Raw genomic sequence first — 17,002 nt, 5'->3', positions numbered from 1 at the left:
CTCAAGCAGTAGACTTTGGTCATTTGTCTCAGTAAATTAGTTGTTACAACAAGGGCCGCCGCAAGGCTGCTTCTGTCGGTATTCAGCTGCTTGTTGATTTTCTCGCCGTAAAGGGTTCACGTATTTAATACCATGCTTTTTTTTTGTGCGAATTGCTTCTCTATCTGATCCTTGGTTAAGGCCGTGCCAAAGGATCCGTTCCCTGAAGCTATATCACAAGGGAGAAGACGCCTAGGAAACGTCTTCTTTCTATGCATCCTTCGCTATGCCGTTGCTCGATGACTCTGGTTCAGCTTATGGTACGATGGGGTACTGACATTTACATATGTCACCTACTGATTATTTTTTGGGGAATTGCGACCTCCTCCATCAAAACGCTGGATATGTACATTGAAGGGAAGTGTTCTTGTGTAAGATAATCTCTTCGATGAAGATGTTTCGCCCTTTGCTTGAAGCAGATGACTAAAAAAAGAATAGGGACATCAGAGAAACCCGAAAGGGTTGAGATGAAATATTCGATGGGAATCTCTATGATGCTTCATTGCCATTTATGAATTTAACGTCGTAACTTACAAGCTCTAAACCAGTAATTGGATTCAATTACTGGTGCAACCGAGGAGACCTTGGCCAATTCCGACTATGATGATAACTTTGCAAACAGTATGACTTGCATCCGTGCAATGAAATATACTAAGTTGTAGTCAAATCCTGAGTCGGGGTATTCATAGTGTATCATTACATCTCTAATCTTTCGGTCCTGTTTAATATCAATGCTCGAACCAACGTAAACTTCTGAAATACAATACTATCAAAACAATGTGAACACTTAAATTTAATGTATGAAGCCACTAATCGAATTTACCTTTCGTGTCTATGAACACCAATTAGAAAGCAGCCAAGTCAACTGATATGCAAAGAACCGAGCTGATGGGAAATGCATATCTTCGGTGTCCGCCTATGGATGTATCCAATGTTAAACAAAGTGCTTCAAGTTACACACTCAAGCTCATAATTCACAGATATCACGAATTTCGATCAGAACTGCAACCCTTGAAAAGTCTGCCCATACTTCCAAAACGGTGGGACAACATTCATGCTAGTCACCGTGCGGCCATCTCCTGTAGTGACCATAAATGAGAGACTCTGCCCGAACAAGTTACTGCTGAATTGCCAGTTCTGACCCCAGTTGCGCCACATCGGCTGCCACCCAGTCTTTGATCCTCTGATTTTCACTGCTCGGATATTTCCATCGCCACCTACGTTTGAAATGAGGACAAGGTTGTGGAACTTGTGCCCATTCATGGTGAAGTGCATTCCCCCACTCCTCCTGCACGCAGCTCTGCACGAATAGTCAAAGCCATTTAATTATGAATCATTTCTAGCTAATCTACAGTAATCAAAAGCTTTGACCAAGGTAGTGTACCTTCTGTACAGTACAGGCACAATACCCACGCGGTACTGGGCAATGCGCAGAAATGCAGGCTGAGCCATATCGAAGTGTTGTCTGGGCATGTTGCACCAGCCTCCATTGTTGGGAAGTCTGTGCGGGTTTGGTGGGCAAAAATTGGTAGCAGTGACAGTTACAGCACCACTGCCTGGAATGCAACCTTCTCCCCCTGCGCACTTGATTTCGAAGCACGACCCGCATGAGAGTCCGCTGCCGTAAAGTGCAGAGCTCAGCGCTACGGTGTTGGTTCCATAACCGCGAGCGATGACGTTTCCATAGCCGCAAGAACCACCTACGTATACCAACATGCGTCACACTTGTGTCGGGGCAGGTCTCATACAGATGAGCTAAAGATGAGCATGTTGCGATCACAAATAGAGAAAATTCGTCAAGAAACCGGGGCTCGTACCCAAGGTTCCATGGGCGTCATGGCCGCCATAGAAGGTTGCATGAGCATTACTCCACCCGCAGTGGCTGTCCGAACCAGCTATATCTTGCACGAGAAAGGCCATCGAAAACACGAATTGCGCGGGTAGGAACAGGAGGTTGATCTTCGCCATCGATACACTATGGTGTTCAATATCTGTTGCGGAAACGACAGTGCTGATGTTCGAATGGGGGGGCAAAGTTGGGGTGTCAAGACAATGTCGTTAAGGGAAACATATCATGAAAAGAACTACAAAGATACACAGCGAGGTAGGAAGACTCGAAGACCAGACACTTCTATGAGATGTTAGGTGGTCTAACCTCTCAAACTGGATTGTAAGTCGGCAGCTCTACTGAAACTTCCAAGTGTAAAGCGTTAAAACACATGCGAGAAGAATCAATCATCTAACGTAAAATCATACATGGGAATCACGCAACATTGCTAACTGCGGGAGCCAGGTTCAGCAGTCCCGAGGAAACATGCTCTTGATTCAAGAAACGAGTGATACAAAGTGAAGATGAATCTATCAACCTCAGCTGGGCAGTACGAGTTGCTAATGCAATCACACGCAGCCTTGAAAACCTCCAGAAGTACACGGGGAGACGTTCGGCACATCTGAAAGTATGACCGCGATGATCACTCACAAACTAAATGGAGGCTAGATAAACTTTCAGGCTTGAGACAACTCAGACGAAGGAGAAAAATGTTCCGAAATTAAAATCATAGGGGTGTGAAATTGGAAAAGAAAAAGAAAAAAGAAAAAAGACGGTAGTGGTCGAAGCGCAAAGCTAGTGCATGATCATGAAGGCGGCTGAAGGGGAGAGTGAATTTCTGTGGAGATGGCGGGGGCGGCTGCTATGTAGGAGACCAGAGTGTGGTGCAGAGAGATCTATGATGGCCATGTTTAAAGCCGTCGTCGTCGACGGACAGTGCACGGACGAGACTTCTGGCGTAAGCCCCTCTCCGTACCGCTGATTAAACCTGCTTCACACTGATAAAGCTTTCATCGAAATTACTCCCTGCGACTTCGGTGTTGAAAAGCCTGGAACACACTCACGGTCACGCATAAATTCAACTTGCAGGTTTCTATTGATATGATAACATTCTAACCCTTTGTTGGAAGAATTTGTGAGATTCATTGGAGATCAAAGGTTTAGTTTCTCTGCTTCCGGTGCTCCACCTGAGAAGCAGGCGATGCGTTTGAACTGCGAATTCAACGTGCCAGCTGCTGCTGCGTTGGAATGGGATCTGGTGAGAGCCAAGCTTTGACTGTTCGTGATTGGAAAACAAGAGCGCTTGGTTGCACAAGTTACCTCACTGGTTACGCTGCATCCTTTGGCAGCTGGAAGCAGCTCCCTCTGAAGCCACAGCACATGCTAACATTCAAGCTAGTGAAGCATTGTGGTTTGTACAATGGGATGGTCAGCTGACAGGAACCAATGGCCGCAACAACAACTTCAACGGCTTAAATAACAGCAGCAGCAGCAGCTCTGCTGCTGCACAAGAAAATGCTCGGCCACGCACAAGATAGTCCACATCCTGTACTGCTACAATTCCAACACCTGCTGCTACAACTGCATTGGAATTCGGGAGCCCTGTGCATCCAGCGATGAATGTGGTGTAACCCAGGCTGCTGCTTCCCCTCTCCTGGTCGATGAGGACATACATAGAGCTGCAGCTCATGGTGATAAAAGTGCCCCTATTCTCCATCAAAATTAATAGCATCAATTAAGGCTGGAAGGTGCACATGGTCGTGAGTACTTCGCTGTGTCGGCGATGACAGAGAAGAGAGAAGAGCTCATCGCACAACGACACACGGTAGCCACATCATGGATTGCATAGTGCAATGGAGTCCAACACTAGAATCACATGCACACGCAAACACGATTGTACAAATCATACGGGACAAAAACATACACGCATACACACACAAACACAATGTAACAACAAAGAGGAAGCATGAATTAAAAACAGTTTTACGGTACAGCTTAAACTTGTCAATCAATTTAAATTTCCTTTCATAAACAAAATACAAAGAAACAGAATATTTAGTAAAATCAATACAACTTATATTGGATGCATTTATTTTGAAAAAAAGGTTTTGCAACAACTTTTTATACTTCTTTAATCACTTTATAAAATATTCCAATCCAAAAAATAAATTCGACACCACCAAAATTAAACCATTTGCCATCCAATAATATTTTTCATGAAAAGAAAAATCTCAATGAAATATCACATAATCATTTATTTTGTTTTATAATCTAAATATGTGATTATTCATGACGGAAATAACATTCAGACAAACTTAAAGGATACAAATTGCAATATTTGGCTTCCTCTAATAAATGAATGTAATTAAAAATTAGAAGATTATAATTATTGTTTTAGAAATTAATGGTTGAACGAATCATGGATATGACGTTGATAATAATAACTGAAAATCAATATTTATGATTCTTTATTGTATTCATACAAAAGCATCAAAAAACTGAAATTTGAAATTTAGAGAACTCAGGTATTTTATTTACTGAAATACCTGATTTTTAAATTTATGAGTATTAAATTTATTATTACTCAGGTATTTAAATTCAGAGAATAGTAAGCGTTGTTAAATATTTTAGTTTGACAAATAATAGAAAACACGTATTACATATTTTAAAAAATAATTCATGAACTAACCATACTTTTCAATTAGCCTGAGTTGTGTAATAATATTTGTATTCCATTTTTCCAAAGAATGTTTTAAAAGTCCAAAGTGCAAATCACAAAATTTTGATACACCTTTCATTAATAAACGTTGATATAAAATCTTGTGTTTGCACTCTAGTAATCTCAAATGTGTACCTAGTATTGTTTTAAAACATAATTATTAAAGATAATAGTTGCTTACCCAAAAGATGCTCAAGGGTGGGGCCTTAGGACTAAGTTATTTTTAAAGCTTTCAAATTGGATCAAAAGCATTGAATAAATAAAAGTTATTCTTGGTATACTGTTCTTGTCCTTTTCTTTTTTTTATTATTTTTATTACATAGAATAAAATGCTTAAGAGTGTAATTCATCCATATAAACTGCAATAGAGGAGCACCATGATCTAAAATACATGATAAGTAAAAGAGCATGAAGGAAAGCCTTTTAAAATTCTTAAATCATTATCATTTCTATTAATTAAATTCCTTGTCAACAATACTTACATATAGCTATTTTCCCAAGTTCATTAATTGACATAGAATTAAGATATACATTAAAATTTGAAACCATGAACTCTGTTTAACTTTTTTTAAGAATTCAAACTGGAATTTGATTATTTTATTCCCAACTTTGTGGTTTTTGGACATTATTTCTGAAAAATCCACAATACGACTGAAGCTACGAAGTTGGTATTTGAGCTTCTTATTACAATCTATAAATCAACAAATAAAATGTAATCCTGTTTTTACCAATAATTAATTATATGACATTTTGCAAATATTGCGACCACTTGCAATGTAAAAAAAGAACAAGTAAATGAATAACTGAAGCATATAAATTTAAACCAAGGTGGACCATTGTTTAGACCCAAGGATATTACAATATCTAATTTATAAACTAGTTAAAATTGGGGGAGGGGGTTGGGTTGGTTGGTTGTCAATCCCTAAGTTATAACTTAGAAGAAGAAAAATGCGAGCCCCATTCATTCATTCTACCACAGGGGCCAGGCGCGGAAGGGAGGGGGCAGCTTGGATGCGAACGAGTGAGGAGGGGACTTCTTCGTCAGAGGGAGGGACGGAGGGAGGGAAGGCACACGCATTCATTCATCCCATTCATCCCATTCATTCTATGTCTTCTTCTTGGACGTCCCCCCCCCCCCCACCATGTGCCCCTGCCCTTCCCTTCCCTGCCCTTTCTGTCAGGGCCGGGCTGGGGCGGGTCTAGGCTGGGCAGTGCTGGGGGGGGGGGTGGGAGCTGAGCACAGGGTCTCTCTCGCTCCTTCGTGGAAACACCACTCTCCCTCTTCCTCTCTTTCTTCTTCAATAATGTATTCATTCATTCATTCATCTATTCATTCAATAGATCCTTTTAGTGGGTTGGCATTGTATGGGGGGGGGGGGGTTACGAATGATGCCCTTGATGAATGAGTAAACGAATGAGAGAGAGAGAGAGAGAGAAGACCTAGTTTGTTTGTTAGTTAGTCAGTTAGTAGTAGTAGTAGTACCACATGGTACACAACAACAACATCATGTGTGCCTCTCTCCCTTCCCTCCTCTCCACATATTATTATGGGCGTAAGAGTTTGTGGAACTGGCATATTTACTAATTTCAGTATAGTATAGCCTGCAATTGAGAGAAACTGCGAATGCCATGGTGGTGGAAAATGGAAGTGACACAGTAAAACTGAATTCTATCACTCAGTATATTCAATTCAATTCAATTCAATGTCCAAAGGAGACCTGACTTGTATACTGACTGCTTCATGTGATTAATGGGGAATAAACGTTGTTGCATACAGTCTAATTGAGTACATAGATTTAGTATTATAACTTATTTCATATATACATATATATATATATATATATATATATAAGAATTTGATTTCCATATGATATATTAAAGAATAGATAAGTGAAGAAATTTGAGTTTTTTAATCCCAAACATCTAGACCCACCTGTATGAGTACTTGTTACAGAAGGACAAATAGAATGCATATAATTACTTATAAAGAAAGATAGATATAATTTAATTAATCAATTGATTTTGTAAAAGGCTTTGACAAGCAAGCCTTTCTATATATATATATATATATATAGTTTAGTTGCATGTGCAGCAAATTTCTAATAGTTTAGACAACAAGCTTTTAGATCTGTGAATAACATAAATAGAAATACGATTAATAACATTATAAAGATTATTAAGCCAATTTCTATTAATTGAATATAAAATTGTGGCTTGCACATTCACTTTTACCCTTTTTTGTACAACTTACTTATTTTTAATCATTATTTTTATTTTTAGTGAAATAAAAATTTGTTGTTGCTTTTTTATTATTTTGTGAAAGAATTTCTATGAACACAAGTAATTGTTATTAATAAGATTTTTGAAATAAAAATAATAAAGGTATGAACATTTTTCATAAAATTATTTAAAAATAGCTGTTAACTTTTTTGATGTACTAATTTTAAAATAATTGTGATTTTTTTTTAATACAGGTTAAAGTTAACTACTTTGTTTTCACAAAGATATTAGAATCCAAAAACATTTTTTTATATGTAAGAAATGTAAATAGATAAAGTGTAAGCTATATTAAAATTAAAACAATTTATACAAGTTGTTCTTATGATAAAATTTTAAAAAAATAAAAAATAAAAAATAGATTGTAGATTATATTTAAAATTTGAGAAATTCAATGATCTATTATGCATGTCAAAAAATTTAATCTAAAATTATTCTATTTAAAGTAATAAAATTTTATTTTTGTTTAAATTATGTTTATTGAGTACTTATTAGATTAGTTTTAATATATTTAAGAAATTAAAATTTGGCCTTCATTAGATTTTAAAAACAGTATACATAATTATTTTAAAATAAATACTATATAGATTATAAAATAATTTATAATTTAAAATATTATAGAATAGATAAATAAACTTTGTGATAAATTATTCGTTGGTTATTGATAACCTTGAAAATTAGATTGATGGTTAGGCAGTTTAGTTAGTAACAGTAGGTTGTTAGTGGAATAAATGGTTAAGAATTCAAAGGGTCATAACCTTTGGAATCTGCTGGCGGACGGATCATCTTTTTGGTACGATAAAGAAGTTGAGGAAAGAGAGATCAGAGCCAGATTGTGAGAGTTGTAAGCCGAGATATTGAATTCTATGTGATGAATTGAAAAATTGAATACAATAAGTAAACTGGAGATCAATAATTGAATATATATAAACCGCAAAGAGAATAAGTGGGAGATGAATGAATAATAATATGGAAGTATTGTTAAATTGATAGTCGTAGAATGGATCATGGATTGAATTAAGACGAAAGTAGTAAGCCTTGGTGTTTTGTAGTTTGATAATTGATTCAGATAGCCAGAGTACAGTCAATTGTGACATTAATAGACCCAATTCATATAACCATTCTTTCCCCGTGTTCGAACCCACCTCTATTAGTTCAATTGCTTTGGTATACTGAAGCTTGAATACAACGAGAACAACATTTTGGCGCCGTTGCCGGGGAAATGATAATAATATGAAATGTTAGAAATTGATTGTATGGGAGATGGAATTATATGTTGAATGAGAACATGAAAAGAACCAATTTTAGGGTTACAAATATGTGAGTTATAATTCAAGGCAATATTGATTTTGTAAAGAAGAATGAAAGATTATAATTGATAATCATGAAGGAAAGGATTATCAAAGAATTAATCGACAAGCAAAAGAAAGACAGGAGCGATTATGCATAAGAAATCTCCTACGGGAACGACAAAAAGGAATTGTAGGTACAAGTAAAACCAAAAGAAGAAAAATTCAAATTCAAATACCAAAGAAACCAGTGATAACACCAATAGCCACAGGAGTGCTAGAAGTACCAATTGCAGTACAAATGGGAGCAGTAGGAGACCGAACTACAAGTGTGCACTATTACCTACTTTTAGTGGTTGGTCGGGCTCTGATCCCGATCACCATATATCTCAATACTTGACAGCCTGCGTAGCTAATAATGGTAGAACTGAAGACATTTGGTTGAGATGGTTGCCAGCAATTTTAAAAGATATAGCTTTTGAATGGTATATTCAGCAACCAATGGATAGATTTTCCAATTGGGAGGCCTTGAGGAATGCCTTCCTAATCCATTTTAGACCAATTGGATTTGAAGATCGGCTTAGAGAAAGTTTTATGAATAGCAGGATGTTTGCAGGGGAATCAATGGAGTCCTATTATGGCCGGATCGCAGATATACTTCGTAAATAGTAAAATAATCAAATGCCAGATGTGTATGACTCCGTAGGCATTGGTACGGTGTCTCGTATCCAAGGCTCCCCCTCCTCCCCTCCTTGTTTAATCTTTTCGCTTTTATTTGTTTTTTTTAAAAAGTAATGGTGTACTTTCTTTGCTTCCTTATTTAGCGGACATCTTGCAAACTTCTTTCAAATTTACCTCAATTTTAAGTACAATTGAGTTTATACTCAGCTACAGAAACAAAGTGAATGTTCGTGGAATAAAAGAAATGAGCTGTTTAGAATGTATATAATTGATTTTTGAGGCAATTATTTAAATGAAGATTATTGAACTTATAGCATTTGTAATTTCAAATCTTACAAAGAAAAGAAAAGATAGCAAGTTTTTAAAAAATTGATCAAATAATATCAATGTAATTGCATCTTTTGATTCTAAATGTAATGATAAATACAAAAAATAATAAAAAGAATGAATTTGATCTTACTAAAGAATAAAAACCCAAATCATGTTAATATTGCTGAAACAAAATATGATAAAATATATCAGAATTTATTATAAATTGGATGATTTTATATTTAAATTCAATTATCGAATATTGATTTAATATTTTTATTTCTATAAAACTTTTCAAAATAAAATACACAAGATTCCTATGGGCTTTTAATTGAAATTTTTACGACCAAAATAATCTAGTCTCTAAGCTATTTAAAGTTGTTGCAAAACACAAGTTCAAAGAACTATAAAATAAAATTTGCAAAAAAAAACTACCAAATAAATTTGTAAGAGTGTTGCTTAAGTTTTAAGATTTTAATAAGAATTATCCAAGTCTACCAAAAAATGAAACGAAAAACTAAATTGATTTTTTTAGAAAATAAATTCACTAAGATTATATTTTAAAACAAGTTGGCAAAGAAACTGGAACCAATTGACTAATTTAAATGTTAATATCTAACATTAGGTTTAAGCATAAAAAAATAAAAGAATCTTGTAACTTCCACACTTATCTTTTAAGTTTTAAGATCTGTAGAAACCTTGTGTGCAAACCCCTTGGATTTCAAAATACTCACGCAAAGAGAAAGAACACAAAAATATACACAAGCAGAGTTTCAAAGCAGAAATTCACGGGCAAAGAGAAACAACACCATGACCCAAAAGACATCAATGATGTCTGGCAAAACTGCTGTAAATTTCTACATCGAGCTGCAATATATATCCCGCTTCCAGTCCTTTGGTTTACAATCTGGACCATTCTGTACCATTCTGTAAGGAGCACCTTCCTACAAAAACATAAATCACCGATTGAATCAAAATTAATGATATGGAGTGAATACCAAAGTGAGATTGGTGCATAACATCTGTGAATGTGTGAAATCGATGCAGATATTCGAGATACCAACTCTCGGCACGTTGAAAAACAAAGCAACACCGATGACAAAACATCGGCGAGTATACAAGAGCTGAACGCCACAAATTTTGAATAACAAAGGCGGATCAATGGTGAATCCGGGGTTATTGTCATTGGACAGTCTCAATAAGTCGACCTTGTATACAAAGGGTTGCCAAGGAGTACTTCGCAAATCGTAGCTCAACGTTCTCTGCACAGAAGAGATCTCTTCAAGAGCCGCAGTAAGAAAAAAGTCATGTTGTAACAGAATTCAGTGCACAACAACTTCAGATGCGCTAACAGTTAAGTTATAGTAGCCTTGCTTGAGCATCCAATATACATATGATCATGTGAAACGTTCGTTTGAGTATCTAGAGATGAGAGGAAATAGTTTAGAAAGTTTGAGTACCTCTGAATCGTACATCATATGTGCAAGCCGGTCTTTCTAGACATAACGGTAGCGAACTCTTGTTGAGTCCTCACCAATGCGTGCCGAACAACTTGGTAGCTTCAAAGCACTGATAATTATAAAGCAGTGATATCACCTAGGTGCACATGACCTACATTGATAGTCATTAGCAAGAGTGCCTTCTCAATTCTACTTTTCTTAAATTTTCTTAATCCCTAGCAACTTCGCTAATTGCTCTCGAATTGAAGCTAATGAACTTCTCCTAGCAAGTTCACCATTTCTATATGCAGACCGTAAAAATACAGTTTCTTGCTCTCCGACTGGTGAGACGTAAAAATATTCGGGGTGTCTTAAAACAAGATCTAACGGCTTATTTGAGAAGCTAAACTCAGTTTTTAATTCTGCCAGACTACTGAGCACAAGATTCTTGTGCAAGGTAAGATTAAGAAGCTCTTGCATTCCAGCAACGGCATGCTTCTCAAACTTGATCTTAAGAGGTTCTAAATCTCTAAAATCTGAAAATGGAGACACAAATGGTGCTTCTCGGAACCGAGCGAGAACCTTCCTATGTCTCTTTGAAAGAATATAACCTTTCGGTGTCCACATCTCCATTTGACTCATCGTCCCTGTAATGCACCCAAAACATCCATAGACCATCGGTATGTTAGGGTTCATGACTGTGATTAATAGAGATGTCAATACCCGGAGAAATCCGGGTTGCTGTAAGAAATCGGTTAGCTCATTTTCAACTAAAAACGAACTCTGGACTAACCAAGACATGTATCTACATATCAAGCTTTCACTGCGACAGCAGGCAGACCTGTAAAACTTATCAAAGTTAGAGGGAGTAAGAAACTCACTGCACACCCAGGAAATTGATTTCTGTTTTGTTTTTGTTTTTTGTTTTTTGATTTTATTAAAATTCGTGTTCGTGAAGATGAATATGTCATATGTAAATGTAACATCTCTGTACTCCTCTAATGAAGTATGTTCATCGACTTCGATGGAAGACATGCAATACCAAGCTTACATTCTGGTTTCAGCCACCAGTCTAGACCCCTAAAACTTCCTACAACTAGGAAAAATTACCAGCTAGAGAAAACAACAATGCATAAAGACGTAAAGAGGAGATAGAACATTACCGTCCATTCGTTGTTTTTCATCGATCTCCGCATAGCTTACTGCCAATTCAGGATCCCACGAAGCAAGACTCACCCAGGTCGTATAGTCCAGGGTGGTTGAAAGCTTAAAAAAATCCCGATGTCTGCTGAGCAAGTCACTGAAGTCGCTCGGCAAACCAAGATCCATTGCTAACAAACCTAGCTTTCTAAGGGGGAGCCTTTTCTCAACTGATAGCATCAAAATTTTTCGAATTACACGCAGCGAATGAGCCTCGGTTGTATCTTTCAAGTTATCCTCTTGCTTAAGGAGAGCCTCCGCCTCCGCAGTAAAACAAAAGAGACTAGATCCAGTCCCATAATCAATCACATTGAAAATACCAGGGTAATCCAGAACAGCTTCGGCCAAGTCAGGATGTCGCGTGGAAAGTTCTGCAATATCCATCAACCGCCCTGGCCGCCGCATCAGGAGATCCCGAACTTTCAAAACCGTTCGCAACCCCTGCTGCTTTGCAGCCACATGATCGAAATCCTCCTCCCTACTGCGAATAATTTCACGGACAGTCCGTCCCTTCAAATCAAAATTCCGCTTCGGCCTCGCTTTCTCTTCCCTCCCATCAGGCATGGCCTGTGTTCTCAAACCTTTCAAATTCAAATTCAGAGCACGCGGATGCAGCATCAAAATCCTCCTTGCCGCCATAGCCGACACGATCGCAACTTTAATGCTAGGGACACCTCACTCAATTACTCCTATTCCTACATACACCCCTTTCATTCAATAAAATTGAAGCCTCCAAACTACAGAGCCTCCTCAGCAGTGCAACGATCGAACTCAAGCAAGATTTTCTATTTGAAATCCCATATTCTTGAAAAAGAAAAGAAACACTTCATCGCAGCTTAAGGTCGAGTCGTGAGCTTCATCGCTAAAAAATTAGTAATAATAATAATAATAATAATAAAAACACGTGGTACCGAGTAGAGATAAACACTGCAAGAAAGCGATGACGTGAATTAGATACGCAACTTCACAGTGCGCACCGCAATTTTCCTACACAAACAGCTGCCGAAGTTGCTGCTCCAAACACTAAACTGAGAGCGGAGTGCAACTCAGAATAACTTATAATCGTCAAGGTTCATTGCGAATAGCGAACTCCGAGGCCCGTGGCAACAACACAGCAGCAGCGCCATAATTTAAAAATGCTGCTGCGGTTCGACTGCATGAATGAGTCTCTCTCTGCATTCTGCATTCTGCATTCGTGAGGCGAGGTGGCCAAAAACAAACCCTAATCTTAAATGAGGGATGAATGTCGTCACCTTTTCAAATGAACTATACGATGTCATCTAATCATTTAATCTTTTGTTATAGATACATATATTATTATTATGTGTGTGTTTTTATAAGCTTTGAATTGAATAAAGAAATGTATGCAAGAATTTGGTTCTTCAAGCATTAATTTATTTATTTATATATATATATATATATATAGGGGAATGATAAAGCAACCTAAGTTTTTATTAAATCAACTCATGGTATCTTCACCATCATTGCACCCTTCTAGTCTCTATCCTTGTTCCCAACCATTTCTATTTCCAACCATTGCTAAAGACAGGGGCGGGGATTAGGAATGTTGTCATATTCTCGCTTAACAATGCACAGAGTGCCTAGCTATGGAAGGTAAGTAGAAATGCAAGAATAATTCTACCAAGTCTAATAAAATCTTAAATAACCTTAAGTAGACCTGAATAACCCTAATCAAATTTAGACCAATCAAAAATAAATTTAAAAGAAATAAAAGAAACACAAAGAAGTCCCAAACTAATTCCAAAGAAAAATATTAAAAAAAAATCTTAAAGAAATATAAAAATAAACCTTTAAAGAACTAACAAAAATCTTATAAAAATACCAAAAATAAAATTTTTAATGTAATTCAGATTAAAACCCTTATTGAAACTTAACCAAATCATAAGTCAAGCCTTAATTAAAACTCTAATTAAACTTTAATCAAATCTTAAGTCAAATCCTAATAAAACCCTAAATCTTAGAAAATCCTAGACAAAGCTTAATCAAACCTTAGTCAAGTTCTAAACCAAATTCCAAACAAACTCTAATCCTAACCAAATCTTAGATCAAATCATAAGTCCTAACTAAACTGTAGATAAATTCTATAGCAAATTGGAATCTCAACAACTAATGATCAAACTATTAATATCAACTCAAAATTAGTGTACTTCTTAATATCTTAGTTAGAAACAAGCACAAGAAAGATGAAATCAATTGCACTTATCAATTGATTGCAAAAGAAAACCAGTTAAAAACTACTTTTACTACGGATTGGGGAACCTTTGCCTATAAGGTTATGCCATTTGGGCTTTGTAATATACCAGCTACATTTCAACGGGAAATGATGCAAGCATTCCAAGATTATCTACGAATTTCAATGGAAATATTTCTAGATGATTTTTGTACATTTAATACGAGAACCAGACATTTAGAATGTTTCACTCAATATTTGAATCAATGTGCCAAATATGGAATTTTTTTAAATTTGGAAAAGTACCAATTTGGTGTGCCTTTTGATAAACTGTTGGGTCATATAGTTTCGATGGCAGGCATTGCTACAGATCCAGATAAAATAAAGATTATAGTAGAATTAAAGCAATCAGACACTGTTATGGGTATTTGAGCATTTGTCGGCCATGTTAGTTATTATCGGTGATTTATCTATCTATTTGCAATTATATACCTTTCTTTGACAAATCTCTTGAAGAAACCACCAACCGATGGGACCAATCCATTTTGGACAAAGGAATGTACAATTGCATTCGAAACATTGAAACATAAATTGGTTTCAGCACGAATATTGGTTGCATCTTGTTGGAAAAAACCATTCCAAGTTTATGTGGATGCATCTAATGTCGCGATTCACTCTGTGCTAAGCGAAAAAGATGACCGGGGTTTTAATCACCCTATTTACTATGCAAGTCGTCAATTAGTAGCAGCTAAAAGAAATTATACAACAATTGAATGAGAAGCATTGGCGATGATTTATTCCATACAAAAGTTTCAACATTATCTTCTTGGTTATAAATTTGTTTTCCATGTCAACCATAATGCTTTAAAATATATGATTAATAAGCCTCAATTGAGTGGTCATATTGCACGATGGATTCTACTCTTGCAGGAATTTGACTTTACTATTCAGATAAGACCAGGAAAATCACATTCTAATGTGGACAATTTATCTTGGTTATCCAATATATTGAGTAACGAACTTATTAACGATGCACTACCCGATGCGAAACTGTTTGCCGTAGATGTAATTATTTCGAAGTATAGTGAAATAATTCAATACTTGACATTTCAAACCTTTCCACCCAATTTCAATGAAAAGCTTAAACAACGCTTAATATTAAAATGTGCACCTTATATGATGATTGGTGAAGCTTTATATCAATAAGGCAAGGATGGAGTTTTGCGATGGTGTATTTATTAGACTGAAGTGCGTACTATATTGGAAGGTTGCTACTTAGACAATTATCGTGGATATTTTGCGGGGGACAATACGGCTCGTAAAGCTTTAGAGACTGGTTATTGGTGGCCAACAATGTTTGTAGATGCCCACCAATTCATCCATCATTGTGATCCATGTCAAAGAACAGGTCGACCTATTGGAACTTCAGCAATGCCATTGCTACCAATTCTGGCTCAAGCGCCTTTCGAAAAATGGGGAATTGATTTTGTGGGACCAATTGCACCAGCCTCGAGAAATGGACAAAAATGGTATATTTTAATAGCAACGGATTATGTAATAAAATGGGCTGAAGCTATAGCTACGAAAACCGATAGTGCAAGTACAGTAGCAACCTTTTTGTATGAAAATATTATTACACGGTTTGGTTGTCTATGAGAATTGGTTAGTGATCGAGGAACTCATTTTATAAATAGTATAATTGAAGTATTCACGGCTAAATACGAGATAAAACATCGAAAGACTACACCGTATCATCCTAGAGCCATTAGAAAAATGGAAAAGACTAATGGAATTTTATGTAAAATCTTAACAAAAACAATTTCAAGAGCGGGAACAAATTGGGACATTAAGTTGTTTGCAGCTTTATGGGCATACTGTATTGCATATAAAGTTACTACCAATGCTACTCCTTTCCAATTGGTTTATGGCTACGAAGCAATATTACCTATTGAATTGGAAGTCCAAAGTTTATAAATTGCTATAGATACTAGATTGGGAGATCAGGATTCATTATGGCACCGTTTAGAAGAATTAGAAAAATTGGATGAAACTAGAGTCAATGCATTAATGATAATGGAAACTACCCAAAAACGAAGGAAGACTTTTTATGATAGTAAGCTTAGACCATAGGCTTTTATGCCAAATGATTTGATATTTCTTTATGATAGTCGATTTAAAAAATTTTCAGGAAAATTTTAAGTTCAATGGCATAGGACATATCGAGTTATTGACAGATTTCCAAATGATTCACTACAATTGGAAGATTTTATGGATACTAAATTTACGACACAGATCAATGGCAATCGGCTTAAACTTTACTATACATAAACCTGGGACGGATTTTCTATTACAAAAGACGGAGTCGACCTAATTAATTGGACCATAGAAAGAAGTAGGAAGGTGGCTCTTGACAAGCATTGTGTTTTCTTTTGTAGTTACGGAGAAGATGGCGAACATGAAATCTGAGAAAGTAAGGATGCAGACTGATTGGAAGGAATGGCAAGAATGGCTGCAGTTAGAGGTTGCAATGTTGCAGACTAAACTAGCTCTATTAGCGAAGGAGGCCAATAATTTAGTGCAGACCAATACGTTAGTTTCAGTGATAACACCTTCGAAGATATCTTTGAAACCGACAGAAGAATGGCAGAAGATGTTGGAGGAGTATGACAACCAAATTGTTCGACGTGAGTCTCAAGTATGAGAATTAGATTTATTAAATGAAGATTTGACGACGCGTTCGAATGGAGAACCATCGAACACTGAGGCAGACGACGAAGATGTAGCAGAGGAGAAGGTTAAGAATTCAAAGGATTGTAAGCCAACACCATTGACTGAAGAAGCCAACACTGCTACCTGTTTATAAGTTGAGGCTAAATAATGTTTGCGAGGACGCTACACAATTAGGAGTAGGGCTATGTAGAATAGGTAAATAAATGTTGTGATAAGTTACTGGTTGGTTATTGATAACCTTAAAAATTAGAGTAATGATTAGGTAATTTAGTTGATAACAATAGGTTGTTAGTGGAATAA

General features: G+C 36.4%; 2 protein-coding genes, 1 long non-coding RNA gene and 1 other non-coding gene across 8 annotated transcripts; 2 read left to right on the top strand and 2 right to left on the bottom strand.

Moving 5' to 3' along the window:
• The first annotated feature begins 451 nt into the window (after window positions 1-451).
• LOC112286198 (small nucleolar RNA R44/J54/Z268 family) lies at window positions 452-540 on the top strand. The gene has a single exon (XR_002970956.1). It is a non-coding gene; the product is annotated as a small nucleolar RNA R44/J54/Z268 family (small nucleolar RNA).
• On the bottom strand, window positions 515-3,062 carry LOC112285490 (expansin-A4). Of its 3 annotated transcripts, XM_024526364.3 has the most exons (4): window positions 2,195-3,056; window positions 1,857-2,050; window positions 1,424-1,739; window positions 515-1,339 (listed from the first exon to the last, which is right to left on the bottom strand). In XM_024526364.3, the coding sequence occupies exons 2-4, from the start codon at window positions 2,005-2,007 to the stop codon at window positions 1,036-1,038; spliced, it is 771 nt and encodes a 256-aa protein (XP_024382132.1). In that variant the 5' UTR covers window positions 2,008-2,050; window positions 2,195-3,056; the 3' UTR covers window positions 515-1,035. The 3 variants fall into 3 exon arrangements, with proteins under 3 accessions (XP_024382132.1, XP_024382134.1, XP_024382133.1); XM_024526366.3 differs by having other exon boundaries at window positions 515-1,327; window positions 1,857-3,062; XM_024526365.3 differs by having other exon boundaries at window positions 1,857-3,055.
• Window positions 3,063-7,268: 4,206 nt separating this feature from the next.
• Window positions 7,269-9,376, top strand: LOC141045665 (uncharacterized). Its single transcript, XR_012217965.2, has 2 exons — window positions 7,269-8,864; window positions 9,041-9,376. It is a non-coding gene; the product is annotated as an uncharacterized LOC141045665 (long non-coding RNA).
• Window positions 9,377-10,171: 795 nt separating this feature from the next.
• Window positions 10,172-12,983, bottom strand: LOC112285373 (protein WHAT'S THIS FACTOR 1 homolog, chloroplastic). 3 transcript variants are annotated; one of them, XR_002970671.3, is made up of 3 exons: window positions 11,745-12,983; window positions 10,603-11,228; window positions 10,172-10,421 (listed from the first exon to the last, which is right to left on the bottom strand). XR_002970671.3 is itself a non-coding variant. In XM_024526131.3 (2 exons), the coding sequence occupies exons 1-2, from the start codon at window positions 12,418-12,420 to the stop codon at window positions 10,801-10,803; spliced, it is 1,104 nt and encodes a 367-aa protein (XP_024381899.1). In that variant the 5' UTR covers window positions 12,421-12,983; the 3' UTR covers window positions 10,172-10,800. The 3 variants fall into 3 exon arrangements, 1 of the variants encoding a protein (XP_024381899.1); XR_002970670.3 differs by having other exon boundaries at window positions 10,172-10,404; XM_024526131.3 differs by having other exon boundaries at window positions 10,172-11,228.
• Window positions 12,984-17,002: the final 4,019 nt, after the last annotated feature.

This window comes from Physcomitrium patens, chromosome 8, assembly GCF_059467195.1.
Source record: "Physcomitrium patens ecotype Gransden chromosome 8, ASM5946719v1, whole genome shotgun sequence".
In the NCBI taxonomy this organism is placed as follows: Eukaryota; Viridiplantae; Streptophyta; class Bryopsida; order Funariales; family Funariaceae; genus Physcomitrium; species Physcomitrium patens.
Note: the sequence above shows the minus strand (reverse complement) of the source record. Positions and strands in the feature narration are given on the sequence as shown.